The sequence below is a fragment of the Spermophilus citellus genome, assembly GCF_964194105.1.
Source record: "Spermophilus citellus genome assembly, chromosome: 3".
NCBI classification, from domain to species: Eukaryota; Metazoa; Chordata; class Mammalia; order Rodentia; family Sciuridae; genus Spermophilus; species Spermophilus citellus.
The window spans coordinates 11,450,116-11,472,121 of NC_138184.1; the positions used below are offsets into that span (position 1 = coordinate 11,450,116).

Genomic DNA, 22,006 nt, shown 5'->3' on the forward strand with positions numbered 1-22,006 from the left:
CAGAAGGTGGTCCCCAGGTCTCAAGGCAAACGTCCACAGGAATAAATCTGGGAGCAACATGGTGTCCCCTGTCGTCTGCTCAGGGACAGAGGCGGCCCACTCTCTCCCTTGAGTGTGTTCACTGCCACTTTCTCTTCACTTAGGATAAAAGCCCCCCAGGTGCCTTTTAGTGTCTGACCTTGGATTTTCTTTCCGGGGACACAGAACCTAGGTTTGGAGTCGCAAAAGCCCGCTGTCCCATGACAGTGTTTCCTCGGCCCCGCCTCCAGGGAAACTGTTTACCGTTTGTTTTCTTCAGCTCTTTTCTGCCTAAAACCCGTCTCCGCGGCTTGACTCATGGAAAAACGAATTCTATTTTATGAAATGAAATGTTGCCTAATTCTAGAATTGAAAATAAAGCCAGTTAAGATTGATAAACTAAATTGTCCTGGGACGGGCTTGTGTTCTAGGTGGGGGCGAAGTCTGTGGTCCCCAAACCTCCTGACTCCTGCCTGGTGCCCATCACCTTGTATCCTGGGGTTTGTAGTTTGCTTGAAACAAGCTCTCGCTAATTTGCCCAGGCTGCCCTCGAACTCATGGCTCCAGCCATCCGGCTCCCAGCCCCCAAGCAGCTGGCCCGGGCCTGCACTCCTGCTCTGCATGCTGTCCTAGCCTGGAAGGGGTCTCAGGTCAGCTGGCACCCGTGAGCTGGAGCAGGGAGAAATCCGCCACCAGGATTTGCCCTGTGACTCTGAGTTTGAGGCTCATGATGTCCTTGCTGAGTGATGACACACAGTATCCTAAATTCTGACCATAAGTTTGAGGTGAAGCACTTCCTAACACAACCCCAGTGAGCAGACAGAGGCCCAGGTCTCCCAGCACTTTCGGGCAGCAGCCTTCATCAGGAGCTGACTTGTAGATGCTCCCAGGAGAAGGATTTCTTCTTATCAGTCCCTTAGCCTGGCGCTCAGCAAACATTTACATATTGTCGGCTACTGTCCTTCAACAAGCAGGGCTGAGGAGTGGAGCCCTTCTGGCCCCAGAGCCTAAAATGTGTACTGTTTTTACCAACTCCGTGGGATCTTGTGATTTCAGAAGAACCAGATAAAGGTCCCCCTGCAACAGGAACAGGACCACGGGGACCAGGAGTGTGTCACTCAAACGAAGGGAACTAGTTTCATTCAGATGTTGGTGTGGGGGTGGAGGCATGCTAATTGACTTGGGGTGCATTTCAGAAGGTGCTCTGCTTGTGCTGCTGAGCACATCTGGGCGGGGGCTGGGTGACACAGGTGTGAGGTGGGGAGAACTAGTCTTGCTGGGAACAGGCCCTAGGGATCTGTTTTTTATCTGTGTCTTTGTCCATTAGAGGGTCACCCATTAAGGGTCTCCTTAATGATGCACCTGGCTCATCGTGCATTTGCTCTTTTTGGGGAGGGGCTATCTCACTCTCCGTCCCTTTAGGGAATCCTCTCCCACCCTGGCAGTGCTTACGGCAACCCCATCTGGTCTCCCTGCCCGTGACTGGTTGAGAGGCTGTTCCTGGCACCCTAGGTCAGAGGCCTGGTCAGTACTGGTGGAAAGGCAGAGGAGGTCCGCTCATCCCCAGGGCACAGACCGAGCTGTAGGTCTAAACCGGAAGAGCGGGCAGGGCGGGAGTCTGGGTAATTGAGCAGTCTGTCCTACTGGGGTCCGGGTGACCCTTCCTTCAGTTCTGGCTGCCGTGTTAGCTCAGGAAGGAGAAGCAGTGGAATGGCCGCGTCTCTTAAGTGACAGGCCCCCACTGAGGTCCTGTTCAGAGGCAGAGGCCACATCTGGAGGCTGACCCAGAGGCGTCTATTTCAAATGTAAGGCCTCACCTGTGGGAACGCCTCCAGGCAGGTCCTTTGTCCCAGAGGTGGCAAAACGGGAAGGGGGGGGGGGTGTGAACCCAGATGGAAGTGACAGAAAGCAACAGATACCTTGGTACTTTTTCAAAGTGTGTTTTACACAGATTCTAATCGGTGATCTTTGGTGATCTTGGTACTGTTTTCAATAAGGCACCAAAATCACCCATTTTACTCCATGCTCCATCCAAGACTGTAGAGCCCTAAGCTACCTCACCAAAATCTGTTTTTCTCCTATCTAGCCCGTCCCAGGTCACGTGGTGGGAGTGTGTGTGTGTCTGTCTGTCTGTCTGTCTCTCTCTAATAAATCCTACTGCGTTTGGATTCTATTCTTCAACATTTGGGAGACAAGAGCCCAGCGGCCGAGTGCGGAATCCATTTCCACCTCAGAGCTCCTGTTGGATCTCAGGAGCAGTCTTGTCCCCCGAGAGAGCCACCTTCGCCTGTGGCTCAGGGTGTCCCCTCAGATCTGGGATTCTGCAAAGGGGCCGACTCAGTCCCAGAAGACAACTGCACCCTTTGATCCTGGAAGGTGTGGAATGGCGACTGGAGTCGCCCAGGTGTCCCTGCAGGGTCCTGAGACGGGAGGCTGCCACCTGGGCTCAGTCTCGAGGGGAGACAAAATAAGTCAGGTGAATTCAGGGCTGAGGAACTTGGGGTCACTAGTTTTAGATGAACACTTCGTAAGTACTCCACGTGCCGCGTACAGACCCAGGCGGGATCCAAGTCAGCACTGAAATAGTAAAGGGGACAGACAACGATGGAGCAGACACGCCAAGCTGTGCCCTGCTCTGGCGGTGGCCAGGCCAGACGTGGGTGTAAAATGAAGTGATAAGAACATCATCAGGAGAAGGCCATGCTGGGAGAGGGTTGCTCCCGGCCTGGCCAGCCCTTCCGCAGGAAATCTAATTAGCCCCAGGCCCCTACTTTGGGATTGTGAAAAACCATCCAGAGCCGCCTGTTCCCTTTGAAGTGTCCTCTCCGTGTCCTTCCTGCTTCTGTAAACAGCTTCCCACTAGAACCCCCCAGGGCCTCTGTCATGGAGACAAGTTTACGGAGCCAAACAGCCTGTGAACTCCACGCTTAGGGGTCTGGTCTCCTCCGGACTTGGGGACTCGCCCTCCCCAGGTGCCCTTTGTGCTCTCCTCTGCTTCCTGACACTCTTGGTCCCCCAAAGGGCATCTGCCAGCCGAGAGTCACTGCCTTCCACACTTCAGCCTTTCTAAGCCCCTGTTAAGACCCTTGTGCGTGTCACCCCGTTTCCTTGGGCTGGTAGGAAGGCATCAGAGGGTGGCACAGGCCTGCAGTCCCAGCAACTGGGGAGGCAGGGGCAGAAGCCTCAGCAAAGCCGCCAGACCGTGTCTGAAAGTAAAAATCAAATGTAAAAGGGCTGGGACGTGGCTCAGTGGTTAAGCACCCCTGGTTCCCACCCTGGTACCAAAACAAAACACAAGACAGGCCCCGAGGGTCACGAGGTCTGCTCACGTTTGTGGGCGCTCAGTGGCGAACGCAGGACCACCGCAGCAAAGCCAAGAGGACAGGAGGGGCTGCTGCTTAGGTCCTGCCTTGGCGGGGGGGAGCCCCCTCGGCCCCTCTTCCCAGCCCTGAGCAATGAAGTCCTGGGTTATCACTTCAAAGGCTTTTTTTAGACAGTCGCCCCAAATGCTCTGAGTGTCTGTCTTCGTTCTTTGCTTTCTGAAATTTCAAGAACAGTAGGTTCCAAGAGATGGCCAAGTCCTTAGCGTCACACAGCAGGTCAACTGAAATCCACAGGTAACAGGGCCAAGAGGAGCACCCAGCACTCCCAGGGACCCAGCACTCCCGGCCCCACAAGGTGTGAATGCGATTCTGTTGGGGGACAGATAGATGAGGACGCTGGGACACCAGGTTAAGGGAGTAATTCTATAAAGTGGCCGCCGCTGTGCTGATCCCACACACAATTTCTGTTCCAGAAGCAATCTGCCTGCAGCCCTGCCTGGCTTCCGTGGACAGGCCACCTGGACCTGCAGGGGAAATGCAGCCAAGGTAATGCGGAGGGGAGGACCCAGGAGGCTACTGTGACGGGTTCCTGAAATCCTCCCCACAAAACCTGGGAGAATGTGTGGTTAAGAATCCAGTTAGAGGGGCTGGGGATGTGGCTCAAGCGGTAGCGCGCTCGCCTGGCATGCGTGCGGCCCGGGTTCGATCCTCAGCAAAGATGTTGTGTCCGCCGAGAACTAAAAATAAATATTAAAAATTCTCTCTCTCTCTCCTCTCACTCTCTCTTTAAAAAAAAAAAAAAAAAAAAAAAAAAAAAAAAGAATCCAGTTAGAGGGCTGGGCTGGGGCTCAGGGGTAGAGCACTCACCTAGTGCGTGGGAGGCCCTGGGTTTGAGCCTCAGCACCACATAAAAAAATAAATAAATAAAGGTATTGGGTCCAACTACAACTAAAAAAAAGAAAGAAATATTTTTTTAAAATCCAATTAGAGGGCTGGGGCTGTAGCTCATTGGCAGAGCACTTGCCTAGCACGTGTGAGGCATGGGGTTCAATCCTTAGCTCTGCGTAAAACAAACAAATAAAGGCATTCTGTCCATCTACAACTAAAGAGAAAGAGAGAGAGAGAGAATCCAATTACAACCAGTCAGTATGGGCCAAGGTAACCTAGAATCACCATGAGAGTAGGGACTTGAAAATCTAAGGTTGTCCTTCTGTCAGCCAAAAGTCAAGAAGTGGACGTGGGCAGGACTCTCTGGAAACTTCTCTGGGACCCCCAATAAAACTGGGATGCAGGAGAGACAGACTCCCCCTCTCCTCTCTGAGAGGACCCACCCTCTCCCTTCAGAGGGTCTCCTTTCCTTCCCTCCCCTCCAGAGGTTACTGGGGATTGAACTCGGGGGCCCTCAACCACTGAGCCACATCCCAGCCCTATTTTGTATTTTATTTGGAGACAGGGGCTCACTGAGCTGCTTAGTGCCTCGCTGTTGCTGAGGCTGGCTTTGAACTCGTGATCCTCCTGCCTCAGCCTCCCCAGCTGCTGGGATGACAGGCGTGTGCCACCACACCTGGCCCCCTTTCGTTTTTCTCTGTCCCTTCAATAAACTTCCTGTTACTCTGAGTGACATGTCTGAAATCTGAGTTGGTCACAAGAATCAGGGTTTGAAGGGGGTCTTCACACTGCCTCAGTTTCTCAGAAGGCCCCAGCTCTGTAACAATTGTCCCCAACAAATTCATGGTGACGCCTGGTGCCCAGGGTGGCAGTGTGAAAATGCCCTGAGAACCTCCAGAGGCGTGTGGTTGGGGGACCTTCAGGAGGCGGTGGACCCCTCTCCAAGTGCTGGGTGAAGTCTCCAGGTGGCGACCGAGGTCACTGGAAACAGCATGTCATTCCCTTAGTCCCCCTTCCCCTCTTCCCAAGGTGCTCTCAGTGATGGGCTGCGGTCTCTCTCTTAGAAGAGACCTGACTAAGCCGAGTGCTGTGGCTCATTCTGCAATCCCAGTAACTCAGGAGGCTGAGACAGGAGACCCCCAAGTTCAAGGCCAGCCTTGGCAATTTAGTGAGGCCAGTCTCAAAAAGACGGACTGGGCTGGTAGTGCACACCTGTCATCCCAGCAGCTCAGGAGGATCGGGAGTTCAAAGCCAGGCTCAGCACTTGGATCTTTAGGAAGGCCTCGTCATGTGTCAGGCTGACCTACTGGTTCCCTCACCTGCCTGTATAAGAGGAGGAACTTTGAGGTTCCACATGACCCTGAAAACCAAGGCTTCGCACACCTCTCCCCCAAAATACTGTCCACAATGTCCAGTGAAATTTTGTACCTTTGTAGTCACTTCCTCTTGGCTCAGGTAAAGGACAAGGGCTCAAAGTCCAGATGTGTCAAGTGAGATTCCTGGGGTCGGATGCAGTTCTACCTCAGGCTGGAGGACCTGTGAGCTCACCACTATCCTGTCTGCCCTTCTTCAGCCTCACTCATCATCCAGCTCAGAGGTCACTTCCTACAGGTGGACCTCACTCCTGCCTACATCCAAACCACCTCTGACTCATGTTAAGATTCCTCTGAGTTCCCATGTCCCTTATCTTTAATTCCTACAGATTCAAAGTATAGCTCAGATGACAAGAGCACAAGGTTCAGCATCAGCAGATATAACTGACCTCCATTCCTCGCTAGGTGTGTGAGCTTGAGTCAGTTGATTAACCTCTCTGAACCTATCTCCTAATCTATAAAATGGGAACAATAAAGAAGTTCCACCTCCTAGGAGCATTGTTTGAGGTCAGTACCCAGTGAGTGGGTGATGCCTATTGAGCAGCCCATGCCCAGCCCAGTATGAAGCACCATGATTACATGAGAATTTACCTGTGAGGGCTTTAGAACAGATAAAACCTGGCAGGAAATAATATCATGGGTGATTAGCATTGTCATCACTTCTCACACTGACTGTGATAAATTGTCAGTTATCTGCCTGATTGTGGAGAAAAAGGGTATGTCCTTTCCTCTCTCTCCCTGAGGCTTGGCAGACAGCAGATGCCTGATAACATCCCTTACACAAAATTATCAAGCCCATGCTGGTGGGCCCTACACGCTACAAAAGTTCTCAAAAGCCTCTCCTCCCCTTTGCAGAAAGCACCCTCAGCTGGTCTGGAAGCTCTCAGGCAAGCTCCTGCCCACCTCCATAAAGGGGCAGATATTCAATACTTGAGGTTCTGTGGCCCACACACTCTCTGTTGCAACCATTCAATTCTGACCTGGTAGCAGTCATAGGTAATAGGTCAGTGAGTAGGTGTGGTTGTACTCCATTAAAACTATTTACGGACGGTGGAATTTAAAATTACTGTTTTCACAAGAAATGAAACTTTTTTCCCCCTCCCAATCACTTGAAAATGGAAAAACAAAAGCCGGGCGTGGTGTCCTGTAATCCTAGCGGCTCCAGAAGCTGAGACAGGAGGACAGCAGGTTCAAATCCAGCCTCAGCAATTTAGCGAGGCCCTAAGCAACTCAGCGAGACCCCCTCTCTCAATAAAACATACAAAAAGGCTGCGGATGTGGCTCAGTGGTTGAGAGCCCCTGGTTCAATCGCCGGTATCAAAAAAGAAAAGGAAAAACGATTCTTAGTTTACTAGCTGTTCAAAAACAAGGGACTGGGCTGGAGGTGTGGCTCAGCGATGGCGGCTGGCTGGTTTGACTCGGGGACCTCGCTCGAGCGAGCCCACCGGGCTTCTCCCGCTTCAGCGAGCCAGACGGAGCTCCGGGTGGGCGGTGTCGGGAGGAGGGCCTCGGATTGGGCCTGGCGGAGTGGGCGGGGACGGGGGTGGGGCACCGTGACGTAGGTGCGGCTGGGCGGGGCAGTCCTGAATTGATCCACTCCCGGGGCTGAGAGGGCGAGTCGTATTCGGCAGCCAGCCAATCAGCGTGACGTGCTGCCTCGCCCCGCCTCACGCCGGCGTCCCCGTCACGCGGGAAGGGCGATCCGCTCCCTGGCCGGCCGGGCGCACTTCCGGGCCCAGTCGCGGCGTGACGTCAGCAGGAGGGCAGGTAAGCGCTGGTGTGCTGATGAGTGGGTGGGCTGGCTGCGTGGAGCCGGAGGTCTGGCCACCGCCCACCTGCGGACGGTGCTTCGGGAGAAGTGGGGCTCTGAGGTGCCAGCCGCGTCGCCCGACCCAAGTTCACAGGGCTCCAGCGGCGCCCCCTACCCTGTTCTGGCCCCTACGGTCTCTCAAGGGCCGCTCCGTTTTCTCCTCTGGAAAATGAGACCAGCCAGCCCCTACCTTGCCAAGCCGTGGTGAAGTGGTGACGGTGGGTAGGAGAACTAAAACTGCCACCGTTGACCTCGACCTCGGGCGCTGCCCCGACACTGCAGCCCACCTGGTCTTTAGGCAGCCTTAGCAGGTGGATGCTTTTTGTAAACCCCCGTTTTACAGGGGAGGAAAGTGAGGCTCACAGAGAATCCGCAGTTTACGTCAAGCATCTAGGACTCCGCAGATGCCAGATCCAAATTCACATTGTGACTCTGGGCAAATGGGGTCAGTACTCTTTTGACACTGAAGATCGGATTCCCATCCATCGTCCTGTGGCCTTGTCTGTGCCACTCACTGGGGGGGTAAAAGACACACATCCAGCTCCTGTGAGCTGCGTGTTTAACACTGTGCAAGCACTTCCCGTGCATCACTTCATCCACAGCAACCCCCAAAGTCATCCATTGTCCTCCTCATCCACTGTTCAAAAGCCCAGGGAAACTCGGACACTGACCAAGGTCACCCAGCTGGTAAGGAGTGGAGCTGGGGTTTAAGCCCAGGGAGCTGTGACCCCACCCCCCCAAAGCCTGCATGGGCTCTTAAGTTTTTTCGTTGGTAAAAAGGACTTTTTAGGGTTAAAAAGACCTTGGGAAAATCCCATTCAAAGGGACACACACGAAAATAGTTTCAAGGAAATGGCAGAACAGTTTACATCATGGGGCATTGCACAAACCCCTACCCCCACTCCCTTAGAATCTTTGCTATCAGCTTCTGAGGCTGGGCAACTTACTAGATCCCACCCCCCCATCCCTGTCCTCTTGGTCATCCAGAGATAATAGTAGCATAATGCAGACTAAACTTAACTGTATCAGCTCCTCCTCCTCCTCTTCCTTTTCCTCTTCCTCCTCTTCTTCCTCCTCCTCAGACCCCACCCTGCCTGCCCCTCAGTGAACATCAGAGAACATGCTCCGTGTGGTGGTGCACACCTTTAATCCGAAGGCTGAGGCAGGATTCCAAGTTGGAGACCAGCCTGGTCAACTGAGGGAGGTCCTGTCTCAACATTTAAAAAGGAATGGGGATGTAGCTCAGTGGTAAAACTCCTCTGGGTTCAATCTCCATTATCACCAAAATTAATTTTTAAAAAATCTTTAGAGAGGGCTGGGGATGTGGCTCAAGTGGTAGCGCGCTCGCCTGGCATGCGTGCGGCCCGGGTTCGATCCTCAGCACCACATACCAACAAAGATGTTGTGCCTGCCGAGAACTAAAAAATAAAGATTAAAAAATTCTCTCTCTCTCTCTCTCTCTCTCTCTCTCTCTCTCTCTCTCTTTAAAAAAAAAATCTTTAGAGAGCATATACATAAGTAGGCTAAATAGGTAGTTAGAGACCAGTCTTCGTGATTCTTGGGCAAGAGCTGATAAACTCGGCCCATTTGATTTTGTACAATATTCAAGTAAAGAATGGTTTTAAATTTTTAAATCATTGTGGGAACAGATCCAAAGAATAATATTTTGTGACAGGTAGTAGCAATTTCAAATTCGAATTTTGAGTCCATAAATAAAATTTTTTATTAGACTGTAGCCATGCCCATCATATGTATATCTTTAGTTTGGCTCTGAGGAGAGCTTTGAGTTGTTGAGCACAGACATTCTGGGCCAAAAATCCAGAAACATTAACTATCTGGCTTTTATTCATTTATTTATTGGTAACAGGCATTGAACCCAGGGGTGCTTAACCACCAAGCCATATCCCCAGCCTTTTTTATTTTCATTTGACACAGGGTCTCACTAAGCTACTTAGGGCCTTGCTAAGTTACTGAGGCCTGCTTTAAATTTGTGATCCTCCTGCCTCAGCCTCCCGAGCCACCGCTGGGATTAGAGGCTTGGGCCACCTTGCCCGGCTGTGAACTCTTTAATGTAAACTAGAACTTCCTTTTATTTGACCTAAAAGTCTTTCCTATAAACCCTGGGGGTAGTCTGCCGCCTCCAGCCTGCATATTTAGTACCTGGGTCACCCCAGTGGACACTTCTGAAACCTCCATCAGTTGTTTCATTCAGTCTCCAGTCAGCATCCACTAGGGTCAGGCCCTGGGTGGGGTGCGCACGGCACGGGCCACCTGACCGAGATGACAGCCTATAAGGTGCATTAACAGCATGTGGCCTGTGGAAGAGCATTCAGGGCAGAGGAAAGAAAACAAAACCCACGTCTTCAGTGCTGAGGTGCAGCTCGGGTGGAGCGCTGGCCCAGCATGCTCGAGGCCCAGGTCCCATCCCCAGCACTGCAGAAACCAAAAAGGAGGGGCAGAGGAAGAGTGTGGCAGGCCAGCTGCACTGGGCCTCTGAAGACGGCCAGGAAGCCAGTGCTGGGACCCAGGACCCAGAGGGAGACAGACAGCTCCAAGAGGCAGGCAGGGCCCACAAATTGATTCTAAAGGAATGGGAATTGCTGGAGGGGCTTCCGTGGGAGACTGTCACATGCCTATTCCAGGAAGTCCCCCTGACCACTGTGGGAGGAGCCTTGTGAGGGTAATCGAGAGCAGAGCCACAAATAGGACTCCCTGGGTTCTGGGAAAGAGTTGACGGGAGCTGGACCTTGTCGGGGTCCAGCGGGGATGAGAAGGGTGAGGGGTGAGGTGCAGGTGGCCACAGCGTGGCGCAGACTCTCTCAGATGCCACAGGCACTGTCTTCAGAGGCTCGTGGGAGCCAGCACCACCGCCAGCCCACACCTCTTGGTCTCTTTGCAGGGAAGCCTGAGGTCCCTTTGCCAGGCCCTGCAGGAGGGCAGGACTGGTCCACGCAGTGACAGAGGAACTCCAGGTTGACCACCTCGAGGGCGAGGACCCTAGACAGCTCCCAAGATGGTGAGTAGATAGCCTGGTGCTCCCTGTGGTTTGCCCTGGGTCTTTGTGGGGTCCCCAGAGTGGCCCTGTCCTCGTCCTCCACAAGCTCTAAGGTAGTCATTTTTTTCCATATTTTTAATCGGTGCATTTTAATTGTGCATGATGGTGGGATTCTGCGTAATTGGTGATTTCAAACTCCAGATTGTGGTCTTTTGGTGTGGTAGGCTTGAACCTTCATTATGCACTAAAATGGTCACCCAGGGACTTTCTTTGGGTGGTGCTGGGGGTGGAACTCGGCTTCACATGTGCCAAGCAAGCACTCTGCCACTGAGCTACGTCCCTAACCTGGGCTACGTTTTTGAAATCTGTCATCTGTTGATGGGCACTTGGGTCATTTCCGTCTGCCGGTTGTTGAGAGGTGTGTTCCTGGAATGTGTGTCTCCTGGGCTTTGTGTCTCCTTTCCTGGGAGCTGCTGAACGGCCCAGTGTCCAAGCACCATGCCCAAGTGGGTCCTGGTGTCCGTACTTTTGAAGCACCTCAGGTGGCCGTACAGTCAAATTGCACAGCCAGGTTTGAGAAGCCGCGCTCTGAGGGGTCTTTAGGTCCATTGGGCGGGTGATGCCAGCATTTACGAGGACATGTGCCAGCATTTGTGATCCCTAATGAGACCTGGGCTTCAGCTGCATTACGTGTGCGTCTGCACAGTGGTGATGTTAAAAGCGGAAGCGCTCGGCTTACTGTGGTGAAGACACCAGAGGTCAACACGTGCCGAGTCTGCGTGCCTGCCCACGTTCCAGCCTAGCAGGGAGCACACCCTCAGATCCCAGGGTGACTGGGGCCCTCAGCATCAGGAGATGGGCTCACAGGAATATCATGGCCTGTGGCGAGATTCACTTGCAAAATCTCCAGTGTGGTTTTCACTCCGAGCTTTCAAGCACATGACTTTTGCACTGTTGTAAAGTCAAAAATCACTAGTCCAGGGCCTGGGGCTGCAGCTCCATGGTCAAGCACTTGCTGTCGTGGGTGGGACCACTGTAAGCCAGTGGCCCTCTGCGTTTCTTACTGTTAGCCATGGTCCCCAAACAGTGAAGTGTGAGACTCCACACCTGTGGGACTTCCCAGTGCGGCAACAGAGGGCCTGTCACCAGGTAGCCACTGCCTGGTCAGACACTGGACCCAGTCCTGTAGGAGGTCCTGTCCCTGGAGGCGGCACGGGCAGGTCTCCTGCAGGCCCTCTCCAAGTCGGGGCTCTTCTGCTTTCCAGGGTGAAAGGAAAGGTGTCAACAAGTACTACCCTCCGGACTTCAACCCCGAGAAGGTAAGGGCGGGCTCCCTGCCTCCTCCACGTCCCTCAGCAGAGACTCACGCTGTGCCCTGAACGTGGGGCCAGGATGGGAGCCCCAAGGTCTGCTCTAGAGTCTTTTTCATCCCTGGTAACGTGTGGCTGTCCTCAGTGACCTTGCCATCTGTGCCCGAGTGGGGCTGAGCACACAGACTCTGGGTCAGATCCAGTGCCCTCCCGGCCCCAGCTCCTGCACCTGGAACCTTTTCCTCCTTCTGACCCAAATCTCCTGTATTCCTTGAAGCTCCTTGCAGAGGTCTTCCCTGATCACTGGCTCATTCTCCACCACATCACCTGCTGCTTCTCTTTAATCTCCACCACCATTTTAACTCTTGGCATGTGATTCATTTGTTTGCATGTTATTCATCTCCCCAACTGGAACGTCCTCTCCCCAGGGCAGGGGTGTTCATCTGATTGATGGCCGCCTCCCCATGCAGAAGGCACTTAAGTTAGGCCCAAGGACCCTAGCACGCGCTCCCGGGCCCAGCACTCCTCCTTTCTGGAGTGGTGACTCTGAAGGAAAGTACAGCCTGACCTCACAGAATCCTTGGGTGATTAATGAGGTCACTCACGTACAGTGCCGAGTGAGCATTTGGCACTGCGGTCCTTTCTCCCGACCCTCCCACCAGACCTGCAGGTGATAGTGAGCAGTAGCCCCGCTGAAACACGGGGAAACTGAGGCCCAGAAGGGCAAACTGAGCTTCCTTGCCCACGTCACTCCCTCAGCTCAGAAACGGGAGCAGGACTGTCGGCCCTCCCAGCGGCCCTCCACCTGCAGGTTCCCTGTCCCTGGATTCACCAACTGCAGACTGAGAACCTCCAGGGAAATCCAGCGGCTTCTGTGCTGAGCATGCCCTGTGTTAGTTTCTTGTGCTGATTTAAGCACAAGAAATCAGCTACCCCAATTTATACCAGACTCAAACACACACAGATGGGGTGTCCCTGGGGCCCGGGAGCCCAATCTGGGGATACTGAGGGACAGCTGAAGTCCTGATTCCAGGTCCCCTGCTTCCCTGAGACCTCTGTGCCTCCCCTGCCACCTCTGACAACCCCACCCCACACACAGGGTAGGACAACCAGGCCTCTCTGCCCCGCCGGCCTCTTGGCCCAGAGCAGTAGGCCGCAGAAGACCTGAGCTGCCCGCCCCGCAGTGCTGACCTCTCGCTCTTGCCCACAGCATGGCTCCCTCAATCGATACCACAACAGCCACCCACTTCGGGAGCGGGCCCGGAAGCTGTCCCAAGGCATCCTCGTCATCCGGTAAGACCCTGGTACCACCCTGGCACCACCGGGGGAGCCCTGCCCTGTGCACCCTGGCCTCAGGCTCAGCCCCTCTCATGGGCCCAGTGCTGTGGGGCCCTGATTCCATGAGGCAGAAAGCCCCGTCTCGGTCCACTTCTGCCGCACAACAGAATCAACACTGTAAGTGCTGGCCCGTCCGCAGGCCTCTGCTGGGCATGGAGGGCAGGCCCGGGCCCTCCTGTGTCTTGGGGAGTTCCTGGGAAGGACTGGCAGGTCCTATACGGCTGGACTCTGCCTCCAGCACACGAGCCTGGCCTCCTCTGTCCTCCCGGCACAGTGCGTGGTCTCCAGAAGAGGAAGCAGACGCCCGCCAGGCCTCTGGAGGCTGAGGCCCACACTTGCCACGCTGTCCCTCCCTTGTGTCCCACTAACTGCCCAAAGCAGGCCTTCACTCCAGGGCTGCGTCCACAGACTCCCCTCTGGACAGGAGCCTAGAGCCACAGTGCAGAGACCTGCAGGACAAGGAGGCAGAGTCAAGCCAGGCCAGGTGCGGTGGCCACCCTGGTGGTCCCAGCTGCTCAGGAGGCTGAGGGAGGAGGCTCACTTGAGCCCCAGGAGTTCAGGGCCAGCCTGAGCAGCAGAGCAAGACCCTGCCCCATGAGCCAAAGCCAGATCACCCTGTGTGTGGCCGCTGAGACTCCGCATCGTGTGCAGCCAGGGGAATGGGAAGTTGCGCTCCATTTGTGTACAACAGAACACGTTCTGCTGGCATGTATAACTAACGAAGATAAAAAATAACATCTAGGAGCAAAAAGCAAAAAGAAATTATTTGTTTCTGTAGATTCGAGATGCCGTATAACATTTGGTGCGACGGCTGCAAGAACCACATCGGCATGGGTGAGCTGCGGTCCGCCCCCCTGCCCTTCCCCTTCCCCCCTGCTCTTCCCCCTGCCCTCTCTCTCTGCCTTTCCCCCCTCAGCCCTGCAGACAGGGAGCCACTTGCATGCTGGGCACTGGGAGGCTCATCTCCCCTGGGAACTCCTAATCAGGAACTGGGGAATAGACACCCATGTTGCAAAGCCATTAAGTCTCTGGGCCCTTGGTTGAAATCCCATCTCTGCTACTTCTTACCTGGCTGACCCTCAGCAGGAGACTAGCCTCTGTGCCTCAGTTTACCTGTCTGTAAACAAGGGCCCACCTGGTGTGACACACGGTGCTTGACACAGCAGGAGGGCTGGTGTGGGCCAGCTTCCAGCATTCTCACTGCTGCCATTATCACCGGACCCTGGGGGTGCACAGGAGCAGGCGGGAGGGCTCAGCCTCTGTGAGGCCTTGGGCAGGGCCCTGGCTCTCCCCGCTCAGCAGGGAGCACAGATCAGCTCTGACTCCACACGTGGGGGCTCTTTGAGTTCAATTGATTTGCTTGAGTGGCTCACAGAACCAGGAAATGTGACTCAAACGTGGAGCCTGGCACGGTGGCCCACACCTGTAATCTCAGCTGCTCGGGAGGTGAGGCAGGAGCATCACAAGTTGGAGGTCAGCCCGCGCAACTTAGTGAGACCCTGTCTCAGAATAAAAACGAAAGACTGGGGATGTAGCTCAGTGGTAAAGCACCCTCGGGTTCAGTCCCCAGCACAAAAACAATAATATACACACACTATTTATTAGTTCTGGAGACGTTCAGGGGAGGACGCACTCCCATGCTCACCTTGCACAAGTGAGGCCCTGGGTTTGATCCCAGCCGCCAGGGAAGCAGAGCCGCGTGGGATGAGGGAGTGGGAAGGGGCATGAGCTCCCGGAGTGCCACCTCCAGGAAGCTCGAGCTTCCAAACCCTGGCCCTTTGGTTCCTGCAGAAACATCACTGCACGGCGTGTTTGTGACAGACAGGCCTGCTGTCCCGCTTCCTCCTGGCCTCTCAGCATTCCTCCTCTGGGTATAGGGCAAGACCCTCGGGGGTGGGGAGGGTCTCGTGACCTCCCGTTGGACAGGGCTGGGTAAGAGCTTCTTCAGGGCCAGCTCCAGAGCAGAAAGGCTGGGGAGGGGTAGAGGTTGAGTGACCCACGGCAGGGGGAGAGATTTTCATTTCTATGGGCCATGGGAGGAATTAGGAGCTGGGGACCACGGAAGAAAACCAATATGCCTGTGTCGTAATGCTGTGGTGGGAAGCCCGAGCATCCTCCAGGACTCGGCCGAGGGGTGAGCGCCTGCGGCTCAGCCAGCCCTCTGCACGGCCCCTGGCCAGAGTAGCTCCCCGTGCAGGGGTTAGCAGCTGTGGTCAGGAGGGCCCAGCCCTCGCTCTAGGGCCTCAGAACTGCAGGAGGAAGGGGACAGGCCACCTCGTTGTCAAAGGGAACGAGTGAGTCCCATGTCCCTCTAATCAGACCCAGCTGGGCACCTACCTCATAAGCCTCCAGGCACTTAGAGGACAGAGATTGCCCAGGGGCCGGTTGTAGTTCCTGTCCCAAGACAGGAGGGGAAACTGGGCCTCAGCCTGGCACCAGGGTGCATCCCAGAGCCTGAACTAAAGCAGCCGCCCAGGAAAGTAAACCGCAGGCCACACCGCCACCAGCCCGCTCTGCCTGCCAGGTGCAAGCCTTGAACAGAGTCAGAAGTTAGAAATACCGATTACCTGGGGCTGGGTGGTCGGTGGTGGGCCGGACTCACACCCGGGTTTTAGTCCCCAGTTCCTGTTAGGAGTCCCCAGAGTCGACGCTCAGTGGCAGAGCACTTTCCTACATGTGTGAGGCCCTGGGTTCCATTCTCAGCACCACACAGAAATAAAGAATCAGATAAAGTTTCATTGACAACTAAAAAAAATTTAAAAAAGAATACAGATTACCTAATTAGAACAAAAAAGTCTGACCATTTTTCTAAACAGGTAATAAAAGCCAAGCCTTCTTACACACCTTCCGAGTGCCAGCCCTGTCCAGCCCCTGTGCCCTCTCCTGGCTGGCGTCAGGGCCCCCGGAAAGCAGGCGGTGGATCCTGGGAAACAGGCCCAGAGGGCAGGGCGCAGCCTGAGTGCCTTGGCGGGTGGTGGAGCCCCACTCAAACCCGGGCCCTCTGGCTCAGGCCCACCTCTGTGGCTAGAGCACTTGTGGGTGCAGCCAGGACCCCCCCATTTCCCATGTGGGTGTCTGTGCCCTCCCGAGGCCCCTCCAGTGCTGGGCCTGCCTGTCCCCATCCTGAGGAGACACGGGTCCCAGCCTGAGCCTCGTTCCCTGCCCTCCCAGGTGTGCGGTACAATGCAGAGAAAAAGAAAGTGGGCAACTACTACACGACCCCCATCTACAGGTAGGAGCGCCTGGCACCGGGAATAGTGTGGGCCAGGTTAGGGGACCACAAAGGGAGAGTTTTGCCCCCTCCTTGGGCCCCTCTCTGTAGAGCTCCCAAAGCCCCTCCCCACGGTCAGGCAGGCCTGCCCCTCCCCCAGGTCCTCCAGGGCTCCCGACCCGTGGTGTGCCTCCGTCACCACCCTCACAGAAGCCTTTGCTAAGTGGCACTCACCTGCTGACAGTGTGCGGTTGTTGGACCCCTCTGTGACTCGTCCCCCTCTGGAGCATCAGTAGTGGCACATGCCTGTAATGCCAGCCACTCGGGCTGAAGGCAGGAGCATCACAAGTTCAAGGCCAGCTTCACTCCCACTGAGCAGCATAGCGAGACCCCATCTCAAAACCAACAGGCCTGGGGTGGCTCAGGTGCAGCGCTTGTCCGCGCAAGCAGGGAGGGCCAGAAAAGGAGCAGGTTGGCTTGCTCCACTGCCCAGCAGCGTCCCCAGCAGCTGGCACCAAGCCTGGCACAGAGCAGCCTGTCTCAGGTTGTTGAATGAGCGAGCTCGTGCACGAGGAAGTGAAGGCGGAGGGACATCGATGAAGGAGTGAAGGAGCCGGCCCCTGCCCGGCCTCTGCCTGGCCTGTGCCTGGCCTGTGCTTTCCTCCTGTTGGCCTTCTGCGGTGCTGGGGATGGAACCCGGGCCCTGACGCACACAAGCCTGTGCTCTACCCCTGAGCTGCTCCTGGGACCCAAGGTGGCCTCTTTGTCAGAAGGGCACTGGGGGTAGGACCACACCTCACCCTTCGCCCTCCTCCTAGACACAGCCCGAGTGCGTGGTTGGTGCCCAGCGAGTCCTTACTGGGTATCGCAGGTGGATGGAAGGAAGCGAATGGGGGCCCTGGGCATCCCGGGTGTGCCCACAGCATCCGACTCCTGCCCGTGCCCTCACCCAGGTTCCGGATGAAATGCCACCTGTGCGTCAACTACATCGAGATGCAGACAGACCCCGCCAACTGTGACTATGTGATCGTGAGCGGCGCCCAGCGCAAGGAGGAACGCTGGGACATGGCGGACAACGAGCAGGTGCTGACCACAGGTGAGCGCCACCTGCCCGGCGCGTGCCCGGCTGCCTGGCCCTGGCCCTGAGCGGGGCCCAAGCCGCACTGTCATGGTCCCTGCAGAGCACGAGAAGAAGCAGAGGCTGGAGGCGGACGCCATGTTCCGCCTGGAGCATGGGGAGGCGGACCGCAGCGCGCTCAAGAAGGCCCTGCCCACGCTGAGCCACATCCAGGAGGCCCAGAGCGCGTGGAAGGATGACTTCGCCCTCAACAGCATGCTGCGGCGGAGGTTCCGGGTGAGCGCCCCGGTCAGGAGCACGGGGCGGGGGCTCTGGGGGGCCGTCAGGGCAGGCATGGAGCCGAAGAGCGTGGGTTGTGAGCCGGGATCAGCCAGCACCCCACCACACCCCAGGTCATTTCACCCCAGAGCCTCAGTGTCCTCCTCTGACCCGTGGGTCACTCCCGTCCTGCTGGAACAGAAACACAGGCGGCGACATGGCCACAGCAGGCCTTGACTGCTCACAGTCCTGAGGCTGGCAAGCCCAGGACCAAGGCCTGGGTGGATGAGTGTCCAGGGAGGGCCATTCCTCACAGACAGCGCCTTCTGGCTGTGTCCTCGCATGACAGGGGACAAACAGGTTCCTAGGCCCAATTTCCTCGGCATTGATCCATTACCTCCCCGATAACTAATCAGTTCCCCAGCGACCCCACTTGATGCTGTGACGTGCCCTCGGATCTATGCCTCCCCCTGGGGGCCTCCCCTCTGCCCCTCATTGGTGCCCCTGGGCCACGCAGCCTCCTCGCCCCTCCTGGTCATTCCGAGCACTCCTCTGCCATAGGCTCTGCATGAGCTGCTCCTTCTGCTCCTAGAAGAACCCACAGAGTTCCTGCACACAGAGGTCTTCCCAGAGGTGACTTCCTGGGGAGATGTCCCCTGGCCCTCCACGCATTCCCCACAGACCTCCCTGCCTCTGCCTCCCCGCGTCCCCATGTCCTTATCTCTCCTACTGCTTTGCCTGCTGACCCACTGCAGTGTCAGCAAGGGCTTCTGTTTTTTGTTTCTTGGTACCAGGGATTGAACTCAGGGGCACTCGACCACTGAGCCACCTCCCCAGCCCTATTTTGTATTTTATTTAGAGATGGGGTCTCACTGAGTTGCTTAGGGCCCTGCTTTGGCTGAGGCTGGCTTTGAGCTTGTGATCCTTCTGCTTCAGCCTCCTGAACCAGCACAGCTGGGATTATAGGCGCGTGCCAGGCCACCACACCTGGCTCAGCGAGGGTTCTTGTCTACCCGATGTTGGGTTCCCAGAACCTAACAGGGCCCTGCCAAGGTGGCATCCTGTGCACACAGTTGCACCTCGCCCCACGACAGGAACGCATTCTGAGCGGTGCTAATGGATTCTCTGCTGTGCGTACATCAGGCCTTTACTAACCCAGAGTTGATGGCTAGATGAGCCACACATGAGGCCTCTTGCCACAGGAGGTGTGGCCAACCCAGTTCGTGACGCACCCAGGTGCCGAGGCTGCAGCGGGCATGGAGGCTGCATCAGAGTGAACTCGTGATAGTACATAGACCCAATTCACTCCAAGTGCAGCGCAGTGTGCACACCTGTAATCCCAGCCAGTCACATCCTGAGTCAGGAGGATCCCAAGTCCAAGGCCAGCCTGGACAACTTAGTGAGTCCTGTCTCAAAATAAAAAGGGCTGGGCCAGACACAGTGGCACACGCCTGTAATCTGAGCAGCTCAAGAAGCTGAGGCAGGATCGTGAGTTAATATCCATCCTCAGCCACTTAGTGAGGCCTAAGCAACTCAGCAAGACCCTGTCTCCAAATAAAATACATTTTTTTAAAAGGGCCGGGATGTGGCTCAGTGGTAGAGAACCCCTGGGTCCAATCCCAGTACTAAAACAACACCACCAATAAAAATTGTACTCTCAAAAATAACAAACTGCTGCTCAGGAGGCTGAGGCAGGAGGATCACTTGAGCCAGGGATGCAAGACCAGCTTGGGCAACCCCGAGACCCCATTGCAAAAGAGAAAGGGAAAGCACAGTGTAGTAAACATGCAAGTCAGTGACGGTCACTAATCACTCATCAGCACTGTGTGCTGCAGGTAGCCACACCCTGTGCTTCCCTCCAGCTGGACGATGTTTACTTACACCAGCGTCACCACCAGCACAGGAGGGGCATGGCCAGAGGAAGCCACAGTGGCTGTGCCACCAGGCAGCAGGTGTTTCCAGCCCCATCCATCTTACAGGGCCACAGCCATCCCTGGGCAGCATGGCCATCTTGTCTAGATGGACAATAGAGGGGCCCTGGTTTGTGTGTCGGTGACAGTGGCATCTCCCACGTGGAGAGTGACTCCTGTATCCAGGGTGCTGCGAGGCCCTTCCCTCACACGGAGGGGGAGCCTGAGACCCAGTTGCTGGAGCGGGTCAGGGAGAGGTGGGGCTGTGACCCTGACCCCCTGCTGCTCCCTCACAGGAAAAGAAAAAGGCCATCCAGGAGGAGGAGGAGAGGGACCAGGCCCTGCAGGCCAAGGCCAGCCTGGCCATCCCCCTGGTGCCTGAGTCGGAGGACGACCGCAGGCTGGCCTCCCTGCTCAGGTTCCACACCCTGGACTGTAAGTTGGGGCCTCCCGGGAGTGGGGCAGCCATAGGAGGGGCACAGAGATGGGGGTGCCTGGCCGTGAGGGGTGTGGCGGGCGCGAGGAGCTATTTAATTTTTGGTGCCAGGCCTCGCTGGCGCCTGCTCCTCCGCGCCCTACCCTGAGCCACACCTGTCCCTTCTTCAATCCCCTCCCCCCAGCCTACGAGGACAAGCAGAAACTCAAGCGCACGGAGATCATCAGCCGCTCCTGGTTCCCCTCCACCCCAGGCCCCGGCAGCGCCAGCAGCAAGGCCAGCAGCGTCCTGAGGAAGCTGGCCCAGGGCCGCAGGTGCGCACCCAGCAGCTGCCCCATCACCGTGGAGGACCTGGGCATCGTGCGGCGGCCTCGAGACGTCCCTGGGAGTCCCCAGCCCACGGCCGAGAAGGCCAAGTCCAGGGAGCTGCAGGCACCTCAGGGGACCACCCAGGACAGACCCGCGTCTTCCCAGGACGGCTCTGAGGAGACAGCAAACCCCAAGACCTGCGGACAGTGGGGTCAGGAGGGGAACGGTCAGGACAAGTCCCGGCCCTCATCAGGCTCCTCCCTGGAGGCACCGGACCCTCCAGGCACACTGCAGCCCGGCAGCCTGAGCTCCTCTCTGGTGGCCGACTACTCTGACTCCGAGAGTGAGTGACGTGGACTGGACCCCTCCGGGGCCATTAGAGCACCCGAGGCCCTGGCCCACACCCCGGAGCGCCCCCTTGCCGCCCCTCCCCCTTGCCCTCCTCAGCGATGGATTGCTATTTATTTGGTCCTGGTGAGGGCCTCGTGCCTTGTGGGACCCGCATCCCCACATTAAAGCCCTGTTCTCTGCCTGGCCTTGGGTCGCTGGACAGGCCCAGGGGCTGTCCATCCTGCTCTGTCCATCTGGCTCCCGGTGGTGAGGGTTTCCAGGTGGTGGCACAGATGGGCTGGGGTCAGGCACCTTCCTGGAAAAGGCAGCACCAGCTGAGGGTGGAGGGTGGAGAGGGGTCCAAGCAGAGGAACCGACAAGATGGCCAGAGATGGGGCCCAGGGCACCCAGATCCAGAGCAGGTGCGGGAGGGGCTGTTGGTCACCATCCCCCGGCACAGGGGCACATGGAAGGGTCTTGAGGAAGGCCCCAGGGGTTGCTCTGAAGGAAAGGGGGCAGAAAGTGGCTCAGAAAATGACATCTACAAAGGGCGTGTGGCCCACCACCTCCCCTCAACCTGCAGAAAGACCATTTTATAAACACTGATTGAGCACCTAATGTTTACATCCACAATCTTGCCACTGGAGACAGCGGTGAAATTTAAGGCCTCCTGTCCATGCCACACTGAGATCCAAGCCAAATTGGCATTTCCCCCACCCCCTTCAAGGAAGTGGCACCCTTGGCCACGCCTACTTCCCACTGTGATGCCCAACGCTGGTGCCTGTCTCCGATGCCAGTCCAACAGTGGGGACTCGTTTTGAGAAAAAGGAGAAACGGGTTTTATCCTTTGCTAGCAAAGGAGAAACACAGGCATCTCCAGTCCCAAAGGCTGTGATTCTGCCCACCAGCAGGCAGGGGGCCTTTAATGAAGTGGGTCAAGAGTGACATTCTCTGTCTGGAGTGGTCATTCACCTGTTAATTTGGGAGACAATTTCTGAGCTCTCCCAGGCCATCCCCGAGGTCTGGAGGACTTCGGTCCTGCGGGGCGTGAGCTCAGGGACAGAGGCCTGTGGCCGGGATGGGAAGAAGGGTAGCCCTGCTTCCCCTGAGATTAGGGCGGAGGAGAAACGTGTCCCGTTAAAGTCTCAGTAGCCGTGGGAGAGCAGCAAGGGCTGTGCTTCAAGCATCAAGTGGGCGCTGTTCCACTGGGATGGACAGGGCTTAGGGCAGCGTTGAAGAGCCTGCCGGTTCCTTGGAGTCCCCAGTCCTGGAGTCCCCCAGGTAGTGGCCTCGGCCTACACCCTAGGATTCCGGGATGATGATGCGACCCCCACTCCAACTCCTGTCAGCTGGACGCCACATGCTGGAGCTGTCGGGGGTGGGCTTGCCTGCGGAACCCAAGGGACTTCAGCACGCGTC

At 56.3% G+C, this 22,006-nt stretch overlaps 1 protein-coding gene across 1 annotated transcript; it reads left to right on the plus strand.

Annotated features, from left to right (window-relative positions):
* Positions 1-7,244: 7,244 nt before the first annotated feature.
* YJU2B (YJU2 splicing factor homolog B) lies at positions 7,245-21,532 on the plus strand. The gene is made up of 10 exons (XM_081284899.1): positions 7,245-7,369; positions 10,312-10,428; positions 11,673-11,726; positions 12,928-13,010; positions 13,834-13,889; positions 16,227-16,287; positions 17,220-17,362; positions 17,448-17,620; positions 19,809-19,947; positions 20,133-21,532. The coding sequence occupies exons 2-10, from the start codon at positions 10,426-10,428 to the stop codon at positions 20,606-20,608; spliced, it is 1,188 nt and encodes a 395-aa protein (XP_081141025.1). The 5' UTR covers positions 7,245-7,369; positions 10,312-10,425; the 3' UTR covers positions 20,609-21,532.
* The last annotated feature ends 474 nt before the right edge of the window (positions 21,533-22,006 follow it).